At 35.8% G+C, this 22841-nt stretch overlaps 1 protein-coding gene across 2 annotated transcripts in view; it reads right to left on the reverse strand.

Moving 5' to 3' along the window:
• The window catches only part of LOC105219812 (protein daughter of sevenless), a 34349-nt gene that overhangs the window by 5423 nt on the left and 6085 nt on the right, over positions 1-22841 (reverse strand). For both annotated transcript variants that reach the window (XM_011196135.3, XM_054229267.1), the window contains 3 exons: positions 10996-11302; positions 10423-10901; positions 9135-9266 (listed from right to left, as the gene is read on the reverse strand). In XM_011196135.3, the coding sequence (XP_011194437.2) occupies positions 9135-9266; positions 10423-10901; positions 10996-11302 (918 nt within the window). The remainder of the gene's footprint in view (positions 1-9134; positions 9267-10422; positions 10902-10995; positions 11303-22841) is intronic.

The following is a 22841-nucleotide window of genomic DNA, read 5'->3' on the forward strand; positions in this document are numbered from 1 at the left end:
CTAGAACGAACATATGAGCGCTGCCCCCGCCACGATGTAAAAGTCGTGCTTGGTGATTTTAATGCCAGGGTGGGTAAAGAAGGTGTCTTTGGCACAACAGTCGGAAAATTCAGCCTCCATGACGAAACATCGCCAAACGGCCTGAGGCTGATCGACTTCGCTGGGGCCCGAAATATGATCGTCTGTAGTACCAGATTCCAGCATAAGAAAATACATCAAGCTACTTGGCTGTCTCCTGATCGAAACACGCGGAACCAAATCGATCACATTGTGATAGACGGAAGACATGTCTCCTGTGTTTTAGACGTGCGTACGCTCCGAGGACCAAATATAGACTCGGACCATTATCTGGTCGCAGCGAAGATACGCACCCGCCTCTGTGCAGTAAAGAACGCCCGTCTACACACACAAGGAAGGTTCGACGTCGAAAAGCTGCAATCGCAACAGACAGCCACGAAATACTCTACTCGACTTGCACTCCTGCTCTCTGAGAGCACTCATCAGCATCTCGGTATAAGGGAACTGTGGAACGGCATCTCAAACTCACTGCGTACCGCTGCAGCCGAAACAATTGGTTTTCGGCAACGACAAAAAACAAGCTGGTACGATGAGGAGTGCCGTCTCGCAGCGGAGAGAAAACAGACTGCCTACCTCGCAACGTTGCAAACGACCACAACACGTGCGGGATGGGATAGATACCGAGAGCTGAAGAGGGAAGCGAGACGCATCTGCAGACAAAAAAAGAGAGAGGCCGAAATGCGTGAGTACGAAGAGCTTGAGAAGCTGGCAGACAGAGGGAATGCACGAAAATTATATGAAAAAATTAAGCGACTTAACGAAGGTTTCAAGACCGGAGCATCCTCATGTAGAGACCAAGGTGGTAATCTGATAACCGATGTCCAGGGCATACTGGGATTGTGGAGGGAACACTTCTTCGACCTGCTGAATGGCAGTGAGAGTACAACACCAGGAGATGGCGAACCCGATCCCCCAATCGATGACGATGGAACAGATGTTCCATTACCCGACCATGAAGAAATTCGAATAGCAATTACCCGCTTGAAGAACAACAAAGCAGCGGGGGCCGATAGATTACCGGCAGAACTATTCAAATACGGCGGCGAGGAACTGATAAGGTGCATGCATCAGCTTCTTTGCAGAATATGGTCGGTAGAAAGCATGCCTGACGATTGGAATCTCAGTGTGCTCTGCCCAATCCATAAAAAGGGAGATCCCACAATCTGCGCCAATTACCGTGGGATCAGCCTCCTAAATATCGCATACAAGGTTCTATCGAGCGTACTGTGTGAAAGACTAAAGCCCACCGTCAACAAACTGATTGGACCTTATCAGTGTGGCTTTAGACCTGGAAAATCGACAACTGACCAGATATTCACCATGCGCCAAATCTTGGAGAAGACCCGTGAAAAGAGGATCGACACACACCACCTTTTTGTCGATTTTAAAGCTGCTTTCGACAGCACGAAAAGGAACTGCCTTTATGCCGCGATGTCTGAATTTGGTATCCCCGCAAAACTAATACGGCTGTGTGAGCAACACCAAAAGCTCCGTCATGATTGGGAAGGACTTCTCCGAGCCGTTCGATACCAAACGAGGTTTCAGACAAGGTGACACACTATCGTGCGACTTCTTTAACCTGATGCTGGAAAAAATTATAAGAGCTGCAGAGCTAAACGGAGAAGGTACAATCTTCTACAAGAGTGTACAGCTACTGGCGTACGCCGATGATATTGAATTCAATCGAAAGCAACAACCGCGCCGTTTGTTCTGCTTTTTCCCGCATGGATAAGGAGGCGAAGCGAATGGGTCTGGAGGTGAATGAGGACAAGACGAAATATCTCCTGTCATCAAACAAACAGTCGGCGCATTCGCGTCTTGGCTCCCACGTCACTGTTGACAGTCATAACTTCGAGGTCGTAGATAATTTCGTATACCTGGGAACCAGCATCAACAACACGAACAATGTCAGCCTCGAAATCCAGCGCAGAATAACTCTTGCCAACAGGTGCTACTTTGGACTGAGTAGGCAATTGAACAGTAAAGTCCTCTCTCGACGAACCAAAATCAAGCTCTACAAGTCGCTTATCATTCCCGTCCTGCTTTACGGTGCAGAAGCTTGGACGATGTCAACATCAGATGAGACGACACTAGGAGTTTTCGAGAGGAAAATTTTGCGCAAGATTTATGGTCCTCAGAACATTGGCAACGGCGAATACCGCAGACGATGGAACGATGAGCTGTACGAGTTATACGACGACATTGACATAGTTCAGCGAATAAAAAGACAGCGGCTACGCTGGCTAGGTCATGTTGTCCGAATGGACGAAAACACTCCAGCCCTGAAAGTGTTCGATGCAGTACCCGCCGGAGGAAGCCGAGGAAGGGGAAGGCCTCCACTCCGTTGGAGGGACCAGGTGGAGAGCGACCTGGTTACACTTGGGATCTTCAACTGGCGCCGAACTGCGAAGGAGAGAGAGAGGTGGCGCACTATCGTCGATTCGGCTATAACCGGCTAAACGGTTGCAACGCCAATCACATACATATCACATATTAACCAATACATATATGCGTAATAAAGCCCAACGCGTTTTTGAAAAACCTAAAATTAGGTATATGGGAGCTAGGGGATGATATTTTTGAAAAACCTATAATTAGGTATATGGGAGCTAGGGGATGATATTTTTGAAAAACGTATAATTATGTATATGGGAGCTAAGAGATGTTGTGACCCGATTTTAATAATTTTTGGAACAGAGACACACTATTGGAAGAAAACAATTTCCTCTGAATTACATTAAATTAGCTGAAAGATTTACCCATATTTTCGGTTAAAATTTAACCTTAGCCGCTGAGTTCAACATGTTCGATATCTGGGGCCTTGAAAAGTTATAGTCCGTTTTCGACAATTTTTTCACAAGTGATGCCACAGATCATATACTGTATTTGTGTAAAGTTTTATTTCGCTATTATCATTGGTTCCTAATGTATATATTATAAAGTGAAGGATTCAGATGGCATTCAAAATTGAGTTATAAAGAAAGTAGTCGTGGTTGTGAATCGATTTCATCCATTTTCCACACATGTCATCAGAGTGTCAATAAAGTATTATATACCGAATTTCATTGAAATCTGTCGAGTAGTTCCTGAGATATGGTTTTTGACCCATAAGTGGGCAGCTTCCTTCTGATATTATTTCTGTGAAATTTAGTGTTTATGACGTTTTTCGTTAGTGAGTTAACCCACTTTTAGTAATTTTTAACCTAACCTTTGTATGGGAGGTGGGCGTGGTTATTATCCGATTTCTTTCATTTTTGGACTGTATAAGGAAACGGCTAAAGGAAACGACTGCAGAAAGTTTAGTTTATATAGCTTTATTGGTTTGCAAGATATATACAAAAAACATATTTGGGGGCGGGGTCACGCCCACTTTTCCAAAAAAATTACATTCAAATGTGCCCCTCCCTAATGCGATCCTATGTTCCAAATTTTATTTTCATAACTTTATTTATGGCTTAGTTATAGCTCTTTATGTGTTTTTGGTTATCGCCATATTGTGGGCGTGGCAGTGGTCCGATTCCGCCCATCTTCGAACTTAACCTTCTTATGGTGCCAAGGAACACGTGTTCCAAGTTTCATTAAGATATCTCAATTTTTACTCAAGTTACAGCTTGCACGGACGGACAGACAGACATCCGGATTTGAACTTTACTCGTCACCCTGATCACTTTGGTATATATAACCCTATATCTAACTCGTTTAGTTTTAGGACTTACAAACAACCGTTATTTGGACAAAACTATAATACTCTCTTTAGCAACTTTTGTTGCGAGAGTATAAAAGGTAGTCCATTATCCCAAATTCTGAATAAACTAAACGAACAAAAAAATTATTTAAGTCCATAAATCAGCAGCTCAGCGTTCTTGAATACCATATACAATTTATTGATGAACAGTAACTCTTTGAAAATAATGCTATGGAACGCCAATGGTATTTTCAAAAGTAAAAATGAATTGGAATGAAATATTGATGTATGTTTGTTGTCCGAGTCACATTTTACGAACTATTCATTTTTTAAATTCAAAAGTTATGACTTATACCACACTCCGCACCCAGCAAACTCAGCACGAGGAAGAAGTACGGTATTAATCAAAAGTATTATTAAACATTTCGAAATTCAAGCTACAGCAATTTCAGTAAAAACGCACAGTCAGCCATTATACTTAATTGCTCTATATAGTCCGCCCAGGCGTAATATCAAAACTTATACTTATACGAATTTATTAAAAAAACGGAAAATACATCATGGGTGGTGACTTTAATGCAAAACACACTAAATACAACCAAAGACCGAGAACTTCTGAAAGTTATACAAGTTATTGGATGCAATGTTATTTCGACAGGGAGACCCACTTACTGGCCTGCAGATAGTAGGAAATTACCAGATCTTCTTGACTTTTTTGTCATCAACAAAGTATCGAAAATCAATTTACGTATTGAAGATAGCTCAGATTTAAGCTCTCATTCATCAGTGTTACTAACTCTATTTGAAAAACCAGTAATTTCGTCCGTCATGTCTTCTTTATCTAATAAACATACTGATTGGTATACATTTAAGACTATACTGAATAAAGTCGATTTTAAGCTAAAGCGCACCTCATACCAGTACATCAGTTCGTCTTTCATCACCATTCAACAATTGACCAGGTGCACCGAATCGTTAATTTCGTGTAAAACATGAGGATGCATACTCAAACTTGCAACCGATAGAAGTGGGGGTTCCCCAGGGAAGCGTGTTGGGGCCAAAGCTTTACTAGCTTATTACAAGTGAATATTGCTAAGTTCCTAGGAATCACCCTAGATGCTAAGCTTTTCGCTGGAAAGAACATGTCAAGAAAAAAGGGGTGAGCGAAAACAAGCTGTTTGTATATAATGAAGTACTAAAGCCAATTTAGGCATATGGAGCTCAACTATGGGTGGTCAAGTCAAAACTGTATTGCCTGCATTCAGCGCTTCCAAAATAAGGTACTAAGAAGTAAAGTTTATGCTCCTTGGAATATTAGACCTGCTGACCTTCATCGTGATCTTGGTGTGAATTCAGTAGTAAACGAAATAACCAAACTTGCAAAGACTCACGAAATTAGCTGAACGAGAAAACCGACTGAAACAGACATAGCAAGGCAACTGTAGCAGCAAATAAATTCCTCTAACATTTAGCTTTTAATTATTATTTTTAACTTATTAGAATTGGATTGTTGTTAGTATTTAATCATTGTATACTAGGAACAATTTTATTAAAAAATAAATAAAAATTGGTTTCTATTGCTTGGAGATCTTTGACATCAAAAATACCAGTATGCCATCGTATGGCTGTTACAGTATCCGGATCATAAACATTATTCAAAATTTCTGCCTTTATGAGGTTTCGTCTTTATTAAAACGTAATATATATTTCGTATGTTAAGATAAGAACAATACAGCGCTCTTACGAAACTGTTTAATTAGAACTAAATATAAATAAATAAAATTACGTATAATACTTTTTATTTTAGTATAAGTTCATGAAACGTTATTCGCCTGCTATATCTAGTCCCTCCTAGCCGTCCGGCTTTAGCATTTACCTGATTCTGCAACCACGCTGAATGTTTCAATGTTGCTTCGTGAATAACTTTCTGGAACATTTTTATATGAAAATCACGGTGTAAATCTTAATTACCTATATACCATGTAAAAATGTTCAAAGAACTTTATTTTGGAACCTTTGTACTGCTTGAATGTATATCGGTGCAGCGCATCCCCACAGTTGAATACCATATGTCCAAATAGGTTTCAACGTTTGATAGTTACGAGGATTTTTTTTATATTGTTAACTGCAATTTCTTACCAATTAGGCAGATTATTTTGTTGTATTTCAGTTTTAGTTCAGCAACTTTTTTTGTATGCGCTCCTTCCATTTCAGTTTTGCATCCAACGTTATGGCAAGATATCTCGCTGAGGCTGAGTACGGGATTACCACATGTGGCAATTGTACAGTTTGCCGTCGTAGGCATATCGCAAGTAAAAAAAATATATAACAGTGGTCTCTCCTGGGTTACACTTGTTTTTATTGGTTACAACGTGGATATAATTGCCCCTGCTTGATTCAGAAGTAAAGGTTGCTCAAGTAAGGGGCAGGTAGATCAGTTAGATGTACTTGACACCTTTTTCTTCAATTATGTTTTCAAGTCTTTTGATAATGACAGCTTCGAGTAGCTTAGAAAAAAAAAGGCAACATTGAGATTGGACGATATGATGAGGCTTCAAGTGCACTTTTTTAAATGTTTTTGTACCACAATGATTTCGGATACCTACCATGGCATTGGGACGTATATAAGCTTTAAGCAAGCGTTTATTATCGATGTAAGCTTTGTTAATGCTCTGGGTGTTAGATTTTTTAGTACATCAGCAGCAGAGAATTGCATGAGTGCCTAATTTCCGTACTTAGAGTAAACTTGCTTCAAAAGCGATGGTGGTGTCCACTCACACTCATAAACATGCATTGTGAGCTAACATCTACTCAAAGAACTATGAGTGGAGAAGCTACTGAGCCAGTCGTATACTTGCTATTGCATATTAATTGTATTTGTTTTACACATTCTTCTTTTTGATTTTCACTGACAAGTGGTGATCATACTCAAGACCAGCAAAGGAAAAAGCAAGACACACTCATCACCAGTAGCGCGTGTACTTGAGTGTTTACTATTGTATTGTTGTTCGTGTATTCTTTTTTTGTCGTGCTTCAGTTTTTTGTGCGTTGCTTATTAAGAACTGTAAACTTTTTTGTTGTTTTATGTATGCTGACGCAAGTGTGTCATTCGTTGTGGAACATTCCCTGCAAGAACAATGTCAACCTTTTGACTGTTCGTACGATAATTAGAATTAAAAAAATTTTTAGCATGTAAAATTGAAATATTTTTATCCCTTTTTAATATACTCAAAGTTTGCTTTTGGAAAAAAGCGATTATTATTTCTTGTCCATGCATATACATACACACTAATTATTATTTTGTTGATCATTTGACCTTCAGCTGTTTCTTACAGGGGTTTAACACATGGATGACAGCGTCTTCGGCTGCTCGATCTGCCACTCGTGTAAATCACATACAAAACACACAAAATGAGCGTGCAAAGAACAACAAAGTATTAAATGAACTCAATACTCAGAGAGTTGCTAAAATTTGAAAAAGTCATTTACTCAAACCGCTTTTTTTGTGTTGTCGCTCAGCTTAAGTAATAACATGAATAAGCAGAAGAGAGTTAAGTGTTTTTTTAACCGCTTTGAGCTAAGTGGAAAAATTCTGTGAGTGTTAAAACCACCGCGACATATTTGGCTAAGTGTTTTTGATACACAAGTATGAGAAATATGCGAGTAAGCACGCGGTGTATTTTGAGTGGCGGTGCACTTCTGCAGGTCTCTGATCAGCAGTTTTCAAGTCAAAGACGGGTTTTTTTTTATTTTAACCCTAGACGATCAAAATGACTACGAACTATTTTATTTTCACTGTAAATATGTTTTTAATTGTTTGTGTTGATCGTGTTTTAAGTTAAAAGAATATAAGTTTTCCTTTTTATTTTTGACTTGTATTTATTAATAATGAAATAAATAAATAAAAAAAAAAATAAAAAAGATTTTATTTGTAATTTCTTTTATTTTGATGCTCAGAAGCTAAGTCAAATTGTTCAGTTCTGTTTTATATTGATAAATACGCGTAAATTTGCCATTTTTATGAAGTTTTGGTTTTTTCTTTATGATATCCAAGATTTCTGCTGGGTATTTAATATACGAGTTTTTTTGTTTTTAAACTGGATTGCATTTCCAAGCCGATTCTTGAAGAACTTTCGTAAATCTGATTTGATTTTCTTATTTGCATTTTGAAGCATAAGTGTAGCGTTTTAAGTTTTTAGTTCTTGGCAATTTTTTCTATTTTCATTATTTTTTTCATGGACCACCAGGAGGAGTGGTCTGGGTATCAATTAAGACAAAATATAATTATGTTAAGTAATATAAACTGCCTTACCAACTACTTAACAGGCTATACGAAAGCAGTTTCGATCGAAAAATGGTTCGATTCGATCGAAAAATTTACGTAGGAATCATTAAAACCGTATCGAAAATAAAATTTACGAACACATTGAAGTCACATACCGACTCGAAAAAACACATTCCGCGGCTAATAAATGTCGCTAATTACGAAATCATTGAATCCGCAAAAAAAACGTTAGTCGAAATCTATACGTTGGTGAATGAGGTGTAAATGAAATAAACCATTTGGAAGTTTTTATGTAAATAATTACTAATGACGGACTAAAACAGACTAACAAAAATAAATCAAAGATGTTTAAAAGCTATGAAAAGTTGCCCCCTTAAAATAGCGAAAGAATTTTCTCAAAGAGCCTCAGGCGAATAATTATTTTTTGGAAGAAATTTCACAATAGTTAAAGTTTAATTATAATTTTTTTTTTAACAAAGCAAAAAGCACGGACTTTTTATCAAATTTGTCAATAAAGGTTGTTAAAACAGTTTCCCGTTCTCACTTTGTGGTAAAGTAGTTTATTGACGGAATCAATGATTGCATGAATATTTTCGATCGAAAATGTTTATCGTACCGAAATCGAATTCGCTTTGGATTCAATTATTAGGCTCACAATGAAAAATTACACGATGAGAAATTATAAAACATGACGCATTTTCTTTTTGCTGATGTCCATCTCTGACGCGTGCTCAAACAAACTGAGTCCAGCAACCGCAAAATTGTTTGAAAAGTGAGTACGAAATCGTATCTTTCTAAATCCAAATACCATGACCAGCTAATTTTATATAACGCGAGATAAAAATTACTAAAACCATTTATTGGAAAATTTAAATATGTATTTCGTTTTACTAGACCTACATAATATTATTGCGGAATAATATGACAGATACATAATATATTCGTTAAAACAGAGTAAATTTAAAATAGCGTAAGCTCTTGTATACTAGACTAAAATATAAAATATTTTAAAATCTTAAAACTAAAAAAACAGTAAAAATGAAATATCTATTTTATTCAAAATAATATTTTAAAATATTTACTTACCGCATTACAATTAGTAATTTTTGGTGAATACGATTGGTCGTTGGTGAGATTTAAGCCAATATTGTTATGACTGCGTGGATTGTCGTAAAATTTTGGATCAAGATTATTTAATGGAGTAATTGGATTTTCAAGCTGAAAAACCAAATAAATTGTAAATTCTTTCTATACTATTATATTTAAGTTAAAATGTTAGCTGAAGACTCACAGATGATAAACACAAACCGACATAAGGGTTAGTCTGATAAATAAACTCGATTTTGAATGAGAAGTAAAATAATGGCATATACGGCAGAATGTTCGTTTTACTCAAAATGTATTTTATATGATTTTAAAAGTGAAAGTCTAAACTGTCTGCATGTGAGCTAGGATATAGTTTTTATTCTCATAACAAAAATGGAAATAAAATAACCCATTCAGAAACTTAAACATCCCATTGGAAATGCCCTAAGGCATAAGTCAACTCCTTCGGGAGGAATCCTCCGCAGAAAACAGGGAACTTTCTCTGGGGAAACAGGGCGATATCAAAACTACAAGTGATAAAAAATAGTTAATATTAAAAAGCAAGGTAATAATCTCAGTACAATAAAGTCCGCTGCAAAATCGTATCCTTGTTATAATTGCCTCTACCTTGTTTAGATTCAAAATAAGTTTGACAATTTCTAATAAAAGAAAAAATTTGAATAACTGGAACCAACTGTGGTTTATACAACTGTGTATGTTATGGTTCCTTAACAGTACTAGTTGATAAATTTATTTTAAATTACTATGAAGAAAACAACTATTACCGTAAGACAATCGTCACGGAATCGTACAATACTTCAAATCTTGTAAAAATGTTTGGCTTTCATCATCACAATTGTTCTTTGAAGCAATTGGTTTACTTAAAACATACGCTATTGAATTAGCATAATTCTAAGACGGAACGTGTGAACACCCCCTTCTCACTAGAGAACAGAGATAAATAGCAGAGTAAACATATCTCTAAGAGTTGTGTAGGTTGTAAAATTGTAAAAAAAGACAATTAGCAGCCTTGTGAACTCCCCAATTAACACTAAACCTACCGACATATTTTATATACATATCTATTTCTACAGATGGAGGTGAAATGACCGCTTTTGAAAAAAAAAAAATTATTTTCCATTGGATTGTAATTAATAGAGAATTTAGCATAAAAAATAAGGAAAAATAATTATCATATAATAATTAATAATTATTTTTCAAAGTCTCAAAAGCGGTCATTTTACCACTCTGGTAGGTTTAGTGTTAATATTTTATAACAATTACTTACATATTTTGGTGTGCCAGAGAAACATTCGCTAATTGGTATGTATGGACCAGAGCAGGTGCTTAATGAAGGGGATGGTTGTACACTAAGTGTTTCGAATAAAGGTGAGTTCTGCAGTTTTAAATTTTCTGGAATTTTTCGAGTTGCCCCACTTGTTTGATGATTTTGATTAGATGTTATAGATGTATTCAGATAAGTATTACTTTCATTGTTCGAAGATAAAGTCGTAAAATTGACTGTATTAGCAGTTTCATTATTTAAAATTGAACTCAGATTATTCAGCCTTTCGCTGCTGTTTTCTTCAGAGTTAGCATAAGTGAACTCTCTATTTTTCGAGACTTTGTTATAATATATCGGTGACGCCATTACAATACTTAGTTTCTCTTGACTAAGTTCCTTATTGTAGTTATCTATTCCTGATAAAGTATTTTCTGCAACTTTCACTGAATTTATATTTTTATCATTTGAAGAACGCCATTTTGCTGAAATGAATATACAAATTTTAATTTTATACAAACAATAGCTGCAATGAAACTCTGATTTTGCTGTCTTTAAAATAGAAATGGAACAAATTACCGTTATCTTCCAATGAATGCTTGGTATCGTGCAAGTGGCATACTTGGCAAATACAATTAACCCAATCACGCATGTCTTCTGAAGAATCAGCAGCTAAATAATAGGTCCGCTTAGGCGTTTTAATATCAAACATGTATTGAAATTTCTGTTTCCTGTTTTCCAAACGGAGACCACAATCAACTTGCTCACATTGATCTAAATCAATGATGCCTTTCAGTTTTCGACAATTACGATCTGTGTAGTATTCAAGGCAAAACTGTTCAGGAATTTCTCCTTGCTTAAGAGTAAACCAACGACGACGCCAACGCTGTAAGACAAAAAATAAAAGGACAATAATGTAACAACTTTAGTTCGTAGTTGTCTTCATGACTTAACATTGTTACTTTTATAAAAGGCGTGTTTTATTTGACCACCACAAGCTAATAGCTAAATCATGGACAAATAAAACGCATTTACCTTATTTCATATCTTCGCTTAAAAATGAATTGTGTTGGTAATACGGGCCCGAACTCTCAGCTCAAAATGTAATTTTTTGAAAAAAAAAAAAAAACGATTGAATTTATAAATCAAATTTCTTTTTGTTTACCGTTAAATACCGTATAAGATTCTGACCTTTTAAGGGATCTACAAACATTATTGGATAAAGTTGTATTTGCACATCGGTAGAATTTAAAGTTTTGGTTTGTTTACTTTTTTATGTGTCAACATGGGGTTTCTCCCTATTGCCAACTACTTTAAAAAAAAAAAAAAAAAAAAAAAAAAAAAAAAAAAAAAACTATTGTGAATGAAAAAATCGATGAACTGGCAATGCCTCCAGTGCATTATACATGTGCCCCAAAAATAAGGTGACATTTGAATTTAAACTGCGCTCGAAGAATTTGGAGAATTATTTTTTTTTTAGGTTGGTAGTATTGTCAGTCACATTTATGTCAAATTTCATGTCAAAATATTCATTAGAGTTTGAGATACGTGTCGTTTTGTGAGCTGCTAAAAGCGAGTTTTTCGTTTTTTGCGATGTCGAAATTTCTTGAGCAAAGAATTTGCATTAAATTTTGTTTACGGAATCAATATTCTGCTGCGGAGGATGGTTCCGAAAGCCCTTGGTGATGAGGCTATATCTAAAAAAATGTTTGCAAGTGGTATAGTGAGTTCCAAGCCGGCCGTGAACGTGTCGAAGACGAAGAGCGTCCAGGGCGACCATCAACCTCAATCGACGAAGCTCAAAGATTTGGTGTTGAAAAACCGTCGATTAACAATTAGAGACCTTGCTGATGAAGTTGGCATATCGGAAGGCTCAGCCTATACCATTTTGAAGGATTTTTTGGACCTCAAGCACGTCAAATCTCAACTGGTACCGAAAATTCATTCGTAATTCGTGATCATTTTACCAAAAACTCAACTCATATCGTTCCGCAACCACCGTATTCACCTGATCTGGCGCCGGGCGACTTCTGGCTGTTCAACAAGCTCAAAAGACCGCTCCTGGGACACCGTTTTTATACGATAGAGGAGATTCAAGACGGAACTGAAGGCCATCCCGAAAAGTGACCACAACCAGTGTTTCGAAGATTGGAAAATCCGTTGGCATAAGTGCATTGCATCGGGAGGGGATTACTTTGAAGGGGATGAAATTGATTTGGAATAATAAATAAAGAATTTTCAAAATAAATACAATGACACCTTATTTTTTGGGCACAGTATACAAGCTATGATAGCTTATGACAAGCCTACATAATTATGTTGGTTAAGTCTTCCATACAAAAGAAGCTAATAGCTTAATTTGCTGGTCAAATAAAACACGCCTAATAATTTCTTTACATTAAAGTTTTATTGTTTACTAGCAGACCGCTCCGGCTTCGAAGGGGTTTAAACAAACATTTCAAAAGTTTTTACATACTTATATATGTACATAAGTATGTACTATCCCGTTTTGCGTGGGTTCATTTTAAAAAAGTAACATGAGGAAAATTCGAACATGAAATTATATTTTATTTACAATAGCTAAAACTTGATTACGACCTCTAGTCTTTGGTGTCCGATGTCTTTCTCTCTGATTATGAAGGCGTTGGGAACGCTCAGAGTTCGACGCCGTAGTGCGAGAAAATTCCTCAAGAATTTTTGAAATCGGCACAGTAGTTTTTGAGTTTATTCATTACAAACATCCATACAAATATTTTCTCTTTATAATAGTAGTATAGATTTATATCAGTGGTCGGCAAACATACACATTCAAACTATTTATTTTGTGAGATTGTGTGTCCGTGTAGTTGTCTTGGCTACCGAGACTAGATTTTATATTACGGTATAATATTTATAAGGTATAATATTTTTAATCTTATATAAAAGGCCTTCATGCCACACTGTATCAAACACCTGAGCTACGTCTAGAAATATAGCTGAATAGTACTCTGTGCTCGAATGCTTTTCTTATTTCGTTTGTTATTCTATTTACTTGTTCTATTGTACTATGTTTTGCGCGAAACCCGAATTGGTGCGTTTGTATTACATTATTTTCGTGGAGGAAAGGATTCATCTTTGATAGTAGCACCTTTTCAAATATTTTAGAAAGACAGGGTAGAAGACTGATTGGTCTGTATGAAGACGGCTGTGTCAAGTCTTTCCCAGGTTTATCTATCAGGATAATCTGTGATTTTTTCCACGAAATTGGATAGTATCCGAAACTTAGAATTGCATTGAAGAGCAAAGAGATCACCTCTACAGCAATATTTTGTAACTCAATTAGCAATTTTGGGGTGATATTATCATGTCCTGGCGACTTTTTTGGATTAAGTTCTTTTGTGATGCTAATAATTTCAGAAGGTGAAGTCTTAAAGGACTCGGGCGACTCATTTGCTGTGTTAGGTAAGATTGACAACTTAAAGTTAATCTTTGGGCAATTTGGTTGAAATACCTTTTCTAGGTGATTTGCAAAACAAGTAGCCTTTTCCTCGTCACTTCGAGCCCAATTTCCACTCAAGTCTCGTATAGGCATGTTGGAGTCGACTGGTGGCTTCATGGACTTTTGGGCTTTCCATAGTGAATTTTGCCTGCTTGAGTTTTGACACAGCTTCTTTATATATATTTCATTGTTGAATTCTTCCTCGCGTTTAAGCGCATTTTTTAATTTGCGTACAGCAGATTTCAATTGAAGCTGAGTGGAAGGGGAACGATTTATCATTTATAAGTTCTGTTTATCTATTACTAATTTTTCTGAGACCAACTTACAGTTTTTCTTTGGTGTTGCTAAGACCGCTGCGTTAGTAAGTATATCATTGAGTTCCCTTAAACTTTCGTCAATATCTCCTTCTGTATTTATTTTGTATTCAATATTAATGTGGCTATTCACGTATTTTTTGTATTTTAGCCAGTTCGATTTGTGAGATGTTAGGCCCACTTTCTTTTCAACAAATATGGGTTGTTTACATAACTTTATTAGTATAGGAGAGTGATCGGAAAATAGGTCAGTACATTTTTTTTGTTTTTTTTTCTTCAATATTTGTTTATTTATTGAATCTGCTCTTTGAAGCCTAACAATAAGTTATAAAATCTTAATTCTAATTAAAACTAAACAAGCTCAACCAAGTGATTGAGTTGTTTTGGTGAAACGTTGCTCTTCAGTGTGCTGGCATATCTCTTCTTTTTAGACGTGATTGATTACAAGAATGTACTAAAGCATTAGCCAATGGGTTTGGGTGATCTCGGAGTTTGGATAAATATTTGTTCCTGCTGTCCTCTACTACTTTCTTCACCATAGGGATACCAAGATCTTTATGGATATTTTCATTGCGAATGTACCATGGTGAGCACGTGATAGTTCTAAGCATTTTTGATTGGAATCTCTGATTTATATCGATATTGGTAGCACAGGTCGTACCCCACAGTTGAATGTCATACATCCAAATGGGCTTTATGACCGCGTTATATAACAGAACTTTGTTGTCTAGGCTAAGTTTTGAATTTTTGTTTAGAAGCCAATTTAAGTTGGCAGCTCTTATCTTCATGCAGGTTATTTTGCTCGATATGTGTTACCTCCACGTGAGCCTTGTATCCAAGTGAATACCAAGATATGTTACTTCAGTCGCTTGGGGTACTAAAATATTGTTCATTTCAACTGCCGGGCACGTTTTTGGTCTTAGGGAAAATGTAACATGCTTGCACTTTTGTTCATTTACATTTATACGGCAGTTGGCAAGCCATTCATCGACAAAAATCAAATGCACTTCTAATAGTCTTGATGGTATAATTGGGCATTTGTTTCGGCTCACTAAAGCTGTGTCATCCGCAAAAGTTGATGTCAAAACATTACATGCTGTTGGAAGGTCTGCTGTATATATTATGTATAGAGTTGGCCTTAAAACACTGCCCTGCGGTACACCAGCTCTTATTGGTCGTTCTTCAGATATGAAGTCTCCTACTTTGACAGTAAACTTTCTATTTTTTAAATAAGACTCCAAGGTTTTATGCATTTCGAGTTTTAAGCTTTTTTTAATCTTATATAAAAGCCCATCATGCCACACTTTATCGAACGCCTGAGCAACATCTAGAAATATAGCAGAACAGTACTCTCTATACTCGAACGCCCTTCTGATTTCGTTAGTAATTCTATTTACTTGTTCTACAGTGCCATGTTTTGCACGAAAACCGAATTGTTGCGTTGGTATTACATTATTTTCATGGAGGAAAGGAGACATCTTTGATAGTAACATCTTTTCAAATATTTTAGAAATACAGGGTAGAAGACTGATTGGTCTGTATGAAGACGGCTGTGTCAAGTCTTTACCTGGTTTGTCTATCATGATGATCTGCGACTTTTTCCATGAAATTGGATAGTACCCGAAACTGAGAATAGCGTTAAAGAGCAAGGAGAGTACTGTTAAAGCAATATTTGGTAACTCAATTAGCATTTTTGGAGTAATTTTATCGTGTCCTGCCGACCTTTTTGGATTCAGCTCTTTTATGATTTTAATAATTTCAGAAGATGACGTTTGAATAGACCCAAGCGACTCGTTAGCGCTATTGGAGATGATTGACAGCTTAAAGCTGTTCTTTGGGCAATTAGTGGAAATACCTTTTCTAGGTGATTTGCAAAACAATTTGCCTTATGCTCGTCACTTCGTGCCCAAGCCTCTTATAGGCAAGTTGGAGTCGACTCGAGGCTTCATTGACTTTTGGGCTTTCCAAAGAGAATTTCCTTTGTTTGAATTTGGACACAAAGGCTTTATATAATTGTGAGTGGGGTATTCTTCCTCACGTTTAAGCGCTGTTTTTAGCTTTCGTACAGCATATTTTAGTTACAGCTGAGTAGAAGGGGAGCGATTTAACTGCCATTCACGTCTAGCTCGCCTTTTTTCATTTACAAGCTTTTCTATTTCATTATTAGTGATTTTTCTGCGGATAATCGGTTTATTGTTTATGTTTGGTCAGTACATGCATCTGCTATTATGAGCGATTTATCTATATTTTTGATTACAGCAAAATCAATTAAATCTGATATTTTTTTACAATCACTAGGCCAATATGTCGGCTTACCTGGAGATATTATACCAAGATTATTGTGCCTATTTATAATAGTATGATACAGGATTAATAAGTCGTGAGCCCCAATACATATGTTTTGCATTGTAATCTCCACCTGCTAGAAATCTATGACCTAGCGTTCCAAAAAGTCTTTAAATTCGCTGTCTGTACTTTTAAAACGAGGTGGACAGTATATAGCCGTCAGGTTTAAGTCCCCGCACCTTTCTTTTTTATTTCCTTCGTTATCCGGGTGCTTGCTGGTACCTGCAGCGCTGTTAGCGCATTTGTTGTTGCGCGATTGCTGTTTACTGCTGCTTCTGCTGACTGCGTCCTTTGCTTCGATTCCATTTCAGCTGATCGCTGCGATGACTCATCACCGGCGTTGCTTTTTTGTTGGCAGAAGTTGTTTGTGTGCAGAAGCTATTTGTTTATGTTTATTATTAATTGTGTTTATGTTGGCTCCACAAAGCTGAAGGAAGGAAATTAAAACTCAAAAAAGCTAACTGTAAACGAATGGCGTAATCTTGTATTATATCGCTTATTTGCGCCCACGCCCCAACGGAAGAGAAGGACCAAATATACTTTCTATGAGCGCCTAGAACGCACCTACGAGCGCTGCCCCCGCCACGATGTCAAAATCGTGCTTGGCGGTTTCAACGCTAGGGTGGGTAAAGAAGTTGTCTTTGGCACAACAGTCGGAAAATTCAGACTCCATGACGAAACATCGCCAAACGGCCTGAGGCTGATCGACTTCGCTGGGGCCCGAAATATGGTCGTCTGTAGTACCAGATTCCAGCATAAGAAAATAAATCAAGTTACTTGGCTGTCTCCTGATCGATACACGCGTAACCAAATCGATCACGTTGTGATAGACGGAAGACATGTCTCCTGTATTTTAGACGTGCTTACGATCCGAGGACCAATTTTTTTTTTGAATTTTTGTGCTCATTTATTCATTTTAGTTAATTTATTATTTAAACAAATATATTAGAACACAAAAGCATTAACTTTTCTGTCTTTAAAAAGCTTAAAACCATAAATATAATACATAACATAAAACGACATTCATAAAAGTAGGCATTTCGCGCAGGGCACTTATGCAAAGTGCCATAGCCATGCGCGATATTTACTCGTTGCTGGTTCGACAACGACTGAATGATAGAGCGTAAGCGTACGTGTGACTTGAGTCGGCACAATTGTGGAGTGCCGACCACTGATCTAGTTGCAGCAAAGATACGCATTCGCCTCTGTGCAGCAAAATACGCCCGTCAACAAACACAAGGAAGGTTCGAATTTGTTTCGTGAAACCGGCTGTAAGGACATATATAATACATATGTTGCATACTTTTAAGTGAATATTTTTGCTGAGTTGCTCACACTTTTGATATTTTCATGTTTCGAATTGGAAATCATCAATTGTCATGCAAATTAGTTCACGAGAAATTTAACCAATTGGTATATTTTCCTTATTTCAAAGAAAAAATACAAAATATTAATAGATGCTATTAGCATATAGCAGTGGATTTTTCCAGGCTACTAAGGACGAGTACTGGATTCAACATTCTTCTCACTACCTCATGGTTACGGTTTTTGTTGTAATATGTTTTTATATCTTTCCCCCAACTCTTTCAGGCAAATTGTTGGTGTTTTTATCTACTTGTTGTAACATTTAAGAAAAATCCCAAAGAGAGAGCTCTGACAGTTTGCCTCCAGAGTTCTTCAAATGCAGTATATATTATTTTTTTGCCCCTGACTAACATTGTATATAGTCCTTAAATTAATATTAAAAATTTTGGACACCTATTTTTTTATTTTTTTTTAAAGCTTTTCATGGTTACAGCCGAAAATCAAAATTCAATTGATAGTTATGGGCATGTTGTTATGGTAACGCACCTCTAATTGGAAACATTGTTGCCGGTAAATTTGTAGCGGAGTTATCTCTGATAATAAAAATTTAGATGTTGAATAAACCGGCAAATAAAAGCCTATCAATATGGAAATTGACAGAAAAATATGGAGTTTCCAAATCAGCAATCTCTAATATTAAAAACAAATAGTAACATATTATAAAAGAGAATATAAGGTACGCAAAAGAAAACACGTACAATTGATGTTGAAAAAATAAATAGTGACATCGTTTTTTGAAAAATCGAAGTCTAAGGATATTCCTGCAAGTTCCCCAAGAATTCAAGAAACGACTAAGCTATTGGCCCCTGAGTTACAAATAGAGAACAATTAATGCAAGTGGTGATGGAGCAAATGTACATATATCTCAAAACTGCCTCAGATTGGAAGGAACTATCAACACTTTTAAAAAATTATTTACCTGAGGATCAGTTTAATGCAGATAAAACAGGACTGGTTCTTCCCATAATATGGTTCTTCCCATAATATTAGTGCTGTCAAATTTTTCTACCGAATGACATATTTTAACTGCCAGAAAAATGGGATTGGCAAGGAACGATTCTTTTCCGTATGTTTTAAGCAGTTTTAGAACTAATATTTTCTGGATAGCCAACAAACATCTGATTGGAGATAAGCTAAAGTGAGACGGAGCGTTTCACCGTGGGTAAAAACACCTCTAGGTTGGACAAAGAAGGTGTCTTCGATAAAACAGTCGGGAAATTCAGTATTCTTGACGAAACATCACCAAATGGTCTGATTCTGATCGACTTCGTCGGTGAAGTTACATGGCTGATGGAAAATCGCGGAACCAACTCCATCATGTTATGATAGGGCTAAATATCGACTCGGCATTATCCAGTATCAGCGAAGATACGCATACTTCTCGATATGGATATAATGGAACTGTGAAACGGCATCTTAAACTCACTGTGTACCGCCAGCAGAAAGTTTCGCAGTGGAAAGAAAGCAGAATGCTTACCTCGCAACGTTGCGGTCGACCAAAATGCGTACAGCGTGAGACAGATACCGAGAGCTGAAGAGGGAAGCGATACGCATTTCAGGCGTAACAAGAGGCCGAATTACTTGCTGTCACTATGAAAACTCATACATCGACAATTTGCAGTAGCGGGCAGTGAAATTCTGACAACTTGTCGGTTTGAATTAAAAGTGATTGTAAATGACAAGTATAATTTACCACCCAAAGGCTTATTATTGCACATAAATATGTGCTCACAAAAGTTGCATTGTTTATTGTCGTATTAAAAAAAAATACAAAATTAAAAGAAAATAACAGTAATCCGCTCTAAAATGCCCCTTCTTAACATGCAAGACTTTAGAGAAACTTAAGCGGGAAAGGCACTTAAATGAATCCCGTTTAAGTGTCTCGAGGTATTTACCAAGCTTTTTCTCAAATAGTTCGATTTAATACATAATATTTTTTCTTTGAGAATGAAAGCCACATTTATTTCTTATTAATTACAAAAATACTTATTAATAACGATAAATATGAAAAAAAAAACATTACAAAAATGTTTATATTTTTTCCTTTTGACAGTATTCAGTTCATTCAATAAAAAAAATATTAAAAGACATTTAAAAGAGGAAAATTGCAAAGAAATTTTATTTGTTACTTAAATATTGTGGGGAATTTATATCTAAATTTAGACAAAAAACAATTATGCCACAAAATATTGTCACATGAGCGAGAAAGGCACTTCATTGGGGGAGCACTTAAGCTGAGATCACTGTATTTTGATTTTACGATACAAAATCTGACCATTCCGGAAATACAGCAAGTCCTAACTTAACCTATATTTAAGAAATGTTAACAACTTTTATTTAAAAGCGAATTAACCATGGTCCATTCAACACCGGGGTGTCCTAAGTTTTTTCGCGTAGAACTACTTCCTGCCAACGTAGAAAAAAATTCTAACAAAATAACGCGTTTCAAAATCCCTAATGTATTATCTTTGTAAGACATCCTGACACTAGTTATACTCTCGCAACAAAAGTTGCCGTTATGTAAACGGTTGTTTGTAAGTCATAAAACTAAAAGAGTTAGATAAAGGGTTATATATCTGTGTCGTTTTACCATAACATCTTAAGTCTTAAAATTGAGTTTTGAGATATTGGCGATTTCCTCTAAAATCTATTGTGTTGAAATTTAATGAGTTATTTTTAATCAAGGATAAAACAAAACTATTTCTTAAGACATTATATGCCGATTTTGAAAAAAATTTTAGTAAGAAGTATGTTTTATTCGTTGTTTTGTACATAAGATATTTTAAAAAACGAAAAGTTAAGAAAAATCAAATCTTAATTTGACTAAAGATATTTTGTCAAAATGAATACTTCAGTTGGATAATACTTAAGTTGACATAAGAGCTTTTGCTAAAACTGAAACAAATAACTCATTCGATATAAGATTTTTGTATTTGTTTTTTTTTTTTTTTAACAAGAAATTTATTCATAACAAAAATATACAGCTTCATGTATTGTTTCTTAAATCATATTAATAAGTTCAACTCATAGTACAAAAAATCTGGTTTCAAAGCAAATATTAATTATTCATTAGTTTCATCAGCTTCTGTAAGATCTGGATGGCAATCTAACTGCTCTTCTGTTGCTAAGTTTATATAAAATGGCTTATACACTTCATCCACAACAGGTAACATATCTAAAAGATCTTGCTTTTTTTGTGCCAATTTTTAAAGGTGCGTCGTAGCATATTTTTAAATCTGTCATTCTCACGCAGTTTATGCCTCGTTTAGATATGTTTATCAATTTAAAAGGTTCTTCTTCATTTAAGGATTTTTTAAAATAAACATTTCCAGTTTCTTTGGTATATCTTAGCCATTTAATGTCGATCCAGCTATACTTTTCACCACTGTCATCTACTTTTCTCCATGTAAATAAATTCTTTGATGCATGTGCAAAGTCATATATGTTCGACTGTGCCATTTCATTAACAACAAATTTTTTTGTTACGCCAATTGTTCTGATAAACTGGTACCAATCACGGGGATGGTGAATTTTGATTGAAGTTAGTTTTTCCGTTTTTCAATCAAAGCATGGTCGCTATCACACTCCATATGAGTATGACCAGGGACCAAGAATTTATGATCTATAATGTCTACATTATTTTTAAATTGCATAAAAATTGCAAACATAGTTGCAATGAATGAATTTTTATTTTGCCCTGGACATGAATCACTGTATAAAACAACGTGCTTTGCATTGGTATTTAATGTTAATAAATGATCAAACACGCACGATGCTATTTCATTACCCCCTCTTTTTGCTATTGCTTCATGCCACATGTCGCTTGAGGCCTGATTACTTGCACAATCATGCATAGTAAGATTAAAAGTCCACAAAGGCCTTTTGTAAAAAGAAAGTGAGGTTCTTAATAATGGTGTAGGAAGACACTGCTGTAGGTCAAAACACAACACTTTAAGTGTAGCATCAGCTAAAGCTCTCTGCTTATCATTTTTTTTAGCATCATAAGCTTTTTCTGCTAAATTGACATGTTTAGATTGCTCTAGTTGTAAAGAGTCCAATTCTTCGGGTTTAGCAACTTGTATTTTGCATTGAAGCAAATCACACTTATGACAAGTGTCAATTTTAGGTTTTTTAAATTTCAAGTTGAGTGTGCTAAACAATTGCGAAAATTTTGAAATTGAAACGGAATAAGCGTATTTTTCACAATAGAGACGATGCATTTCATTCACAGATAAATCACTTGGCAAATAACGTTTTGATGTGTCCCTTCGAGTATAATGCGACTCATACGATGGGAAGCTTTTAATAAAATCTAAAATTTCATTCTCTTTTGCAATAGAAAGTTTTTTAGCGCATTTATGTTTTCCACGTCCATCGCCGATTACACGCCCATCAAGTTTTGCACTCACAACCGTTTTTATAGATTGTTCTGTCTCGGATAATGTGAATGTAAAGCATTTTTTGCATACTGCGATTTTATTACTACCAACTTCCAGGAAATAATTGTTTGTATAAGGTCTTATTCTTGGTTTTAAGTCATGTTTAGCCTTTTTTACTGTTTTTGTTTCTTCAACTTCAATTAAGCCACCAAGAAATGTTTTGCGTAAATTGTATGAGCCTAGTTTCCAGTACTGTGTGTGTATATATTGCTGTTCTTCAAAAGTGATTCTATCTGCGCATTTCTTTCTGCACGGTTCCAACCTGCGCACTGCACGTGCCTGAACAACCTTACCAGAGCTTGAGGTGTAACTTTGCCCTTTATTCCTGGAATCTTTTGCATCTTTCTTTGAATATTTTTCTGTTTCCACTTTATTTGCAACACTTATAGAGTTTTCCTAATATTAAGTTTTTATTAAAATCACTTTATAAACGTTATCACTATAAAACTTACATCATTATTTTCGGAACTGGAACTTGCTGCA

The sequence above is a fragment of the Zeugodacus cucurbitae genome, chromosome 4, assembly GCF_028554725.1.
Source record: "Zeugodacus cucurbitae isolate PBARC_wt_2022May chromosome 4, idZeuCucr1.2, whole genome shotgun sequence".
Lineage (NCBI taxonomy): Eukaryota > Metazoa > Arthropoda > Insecta > Diptera > Tephritidae > Zeugodacus > Zeugodacus cucurbitae.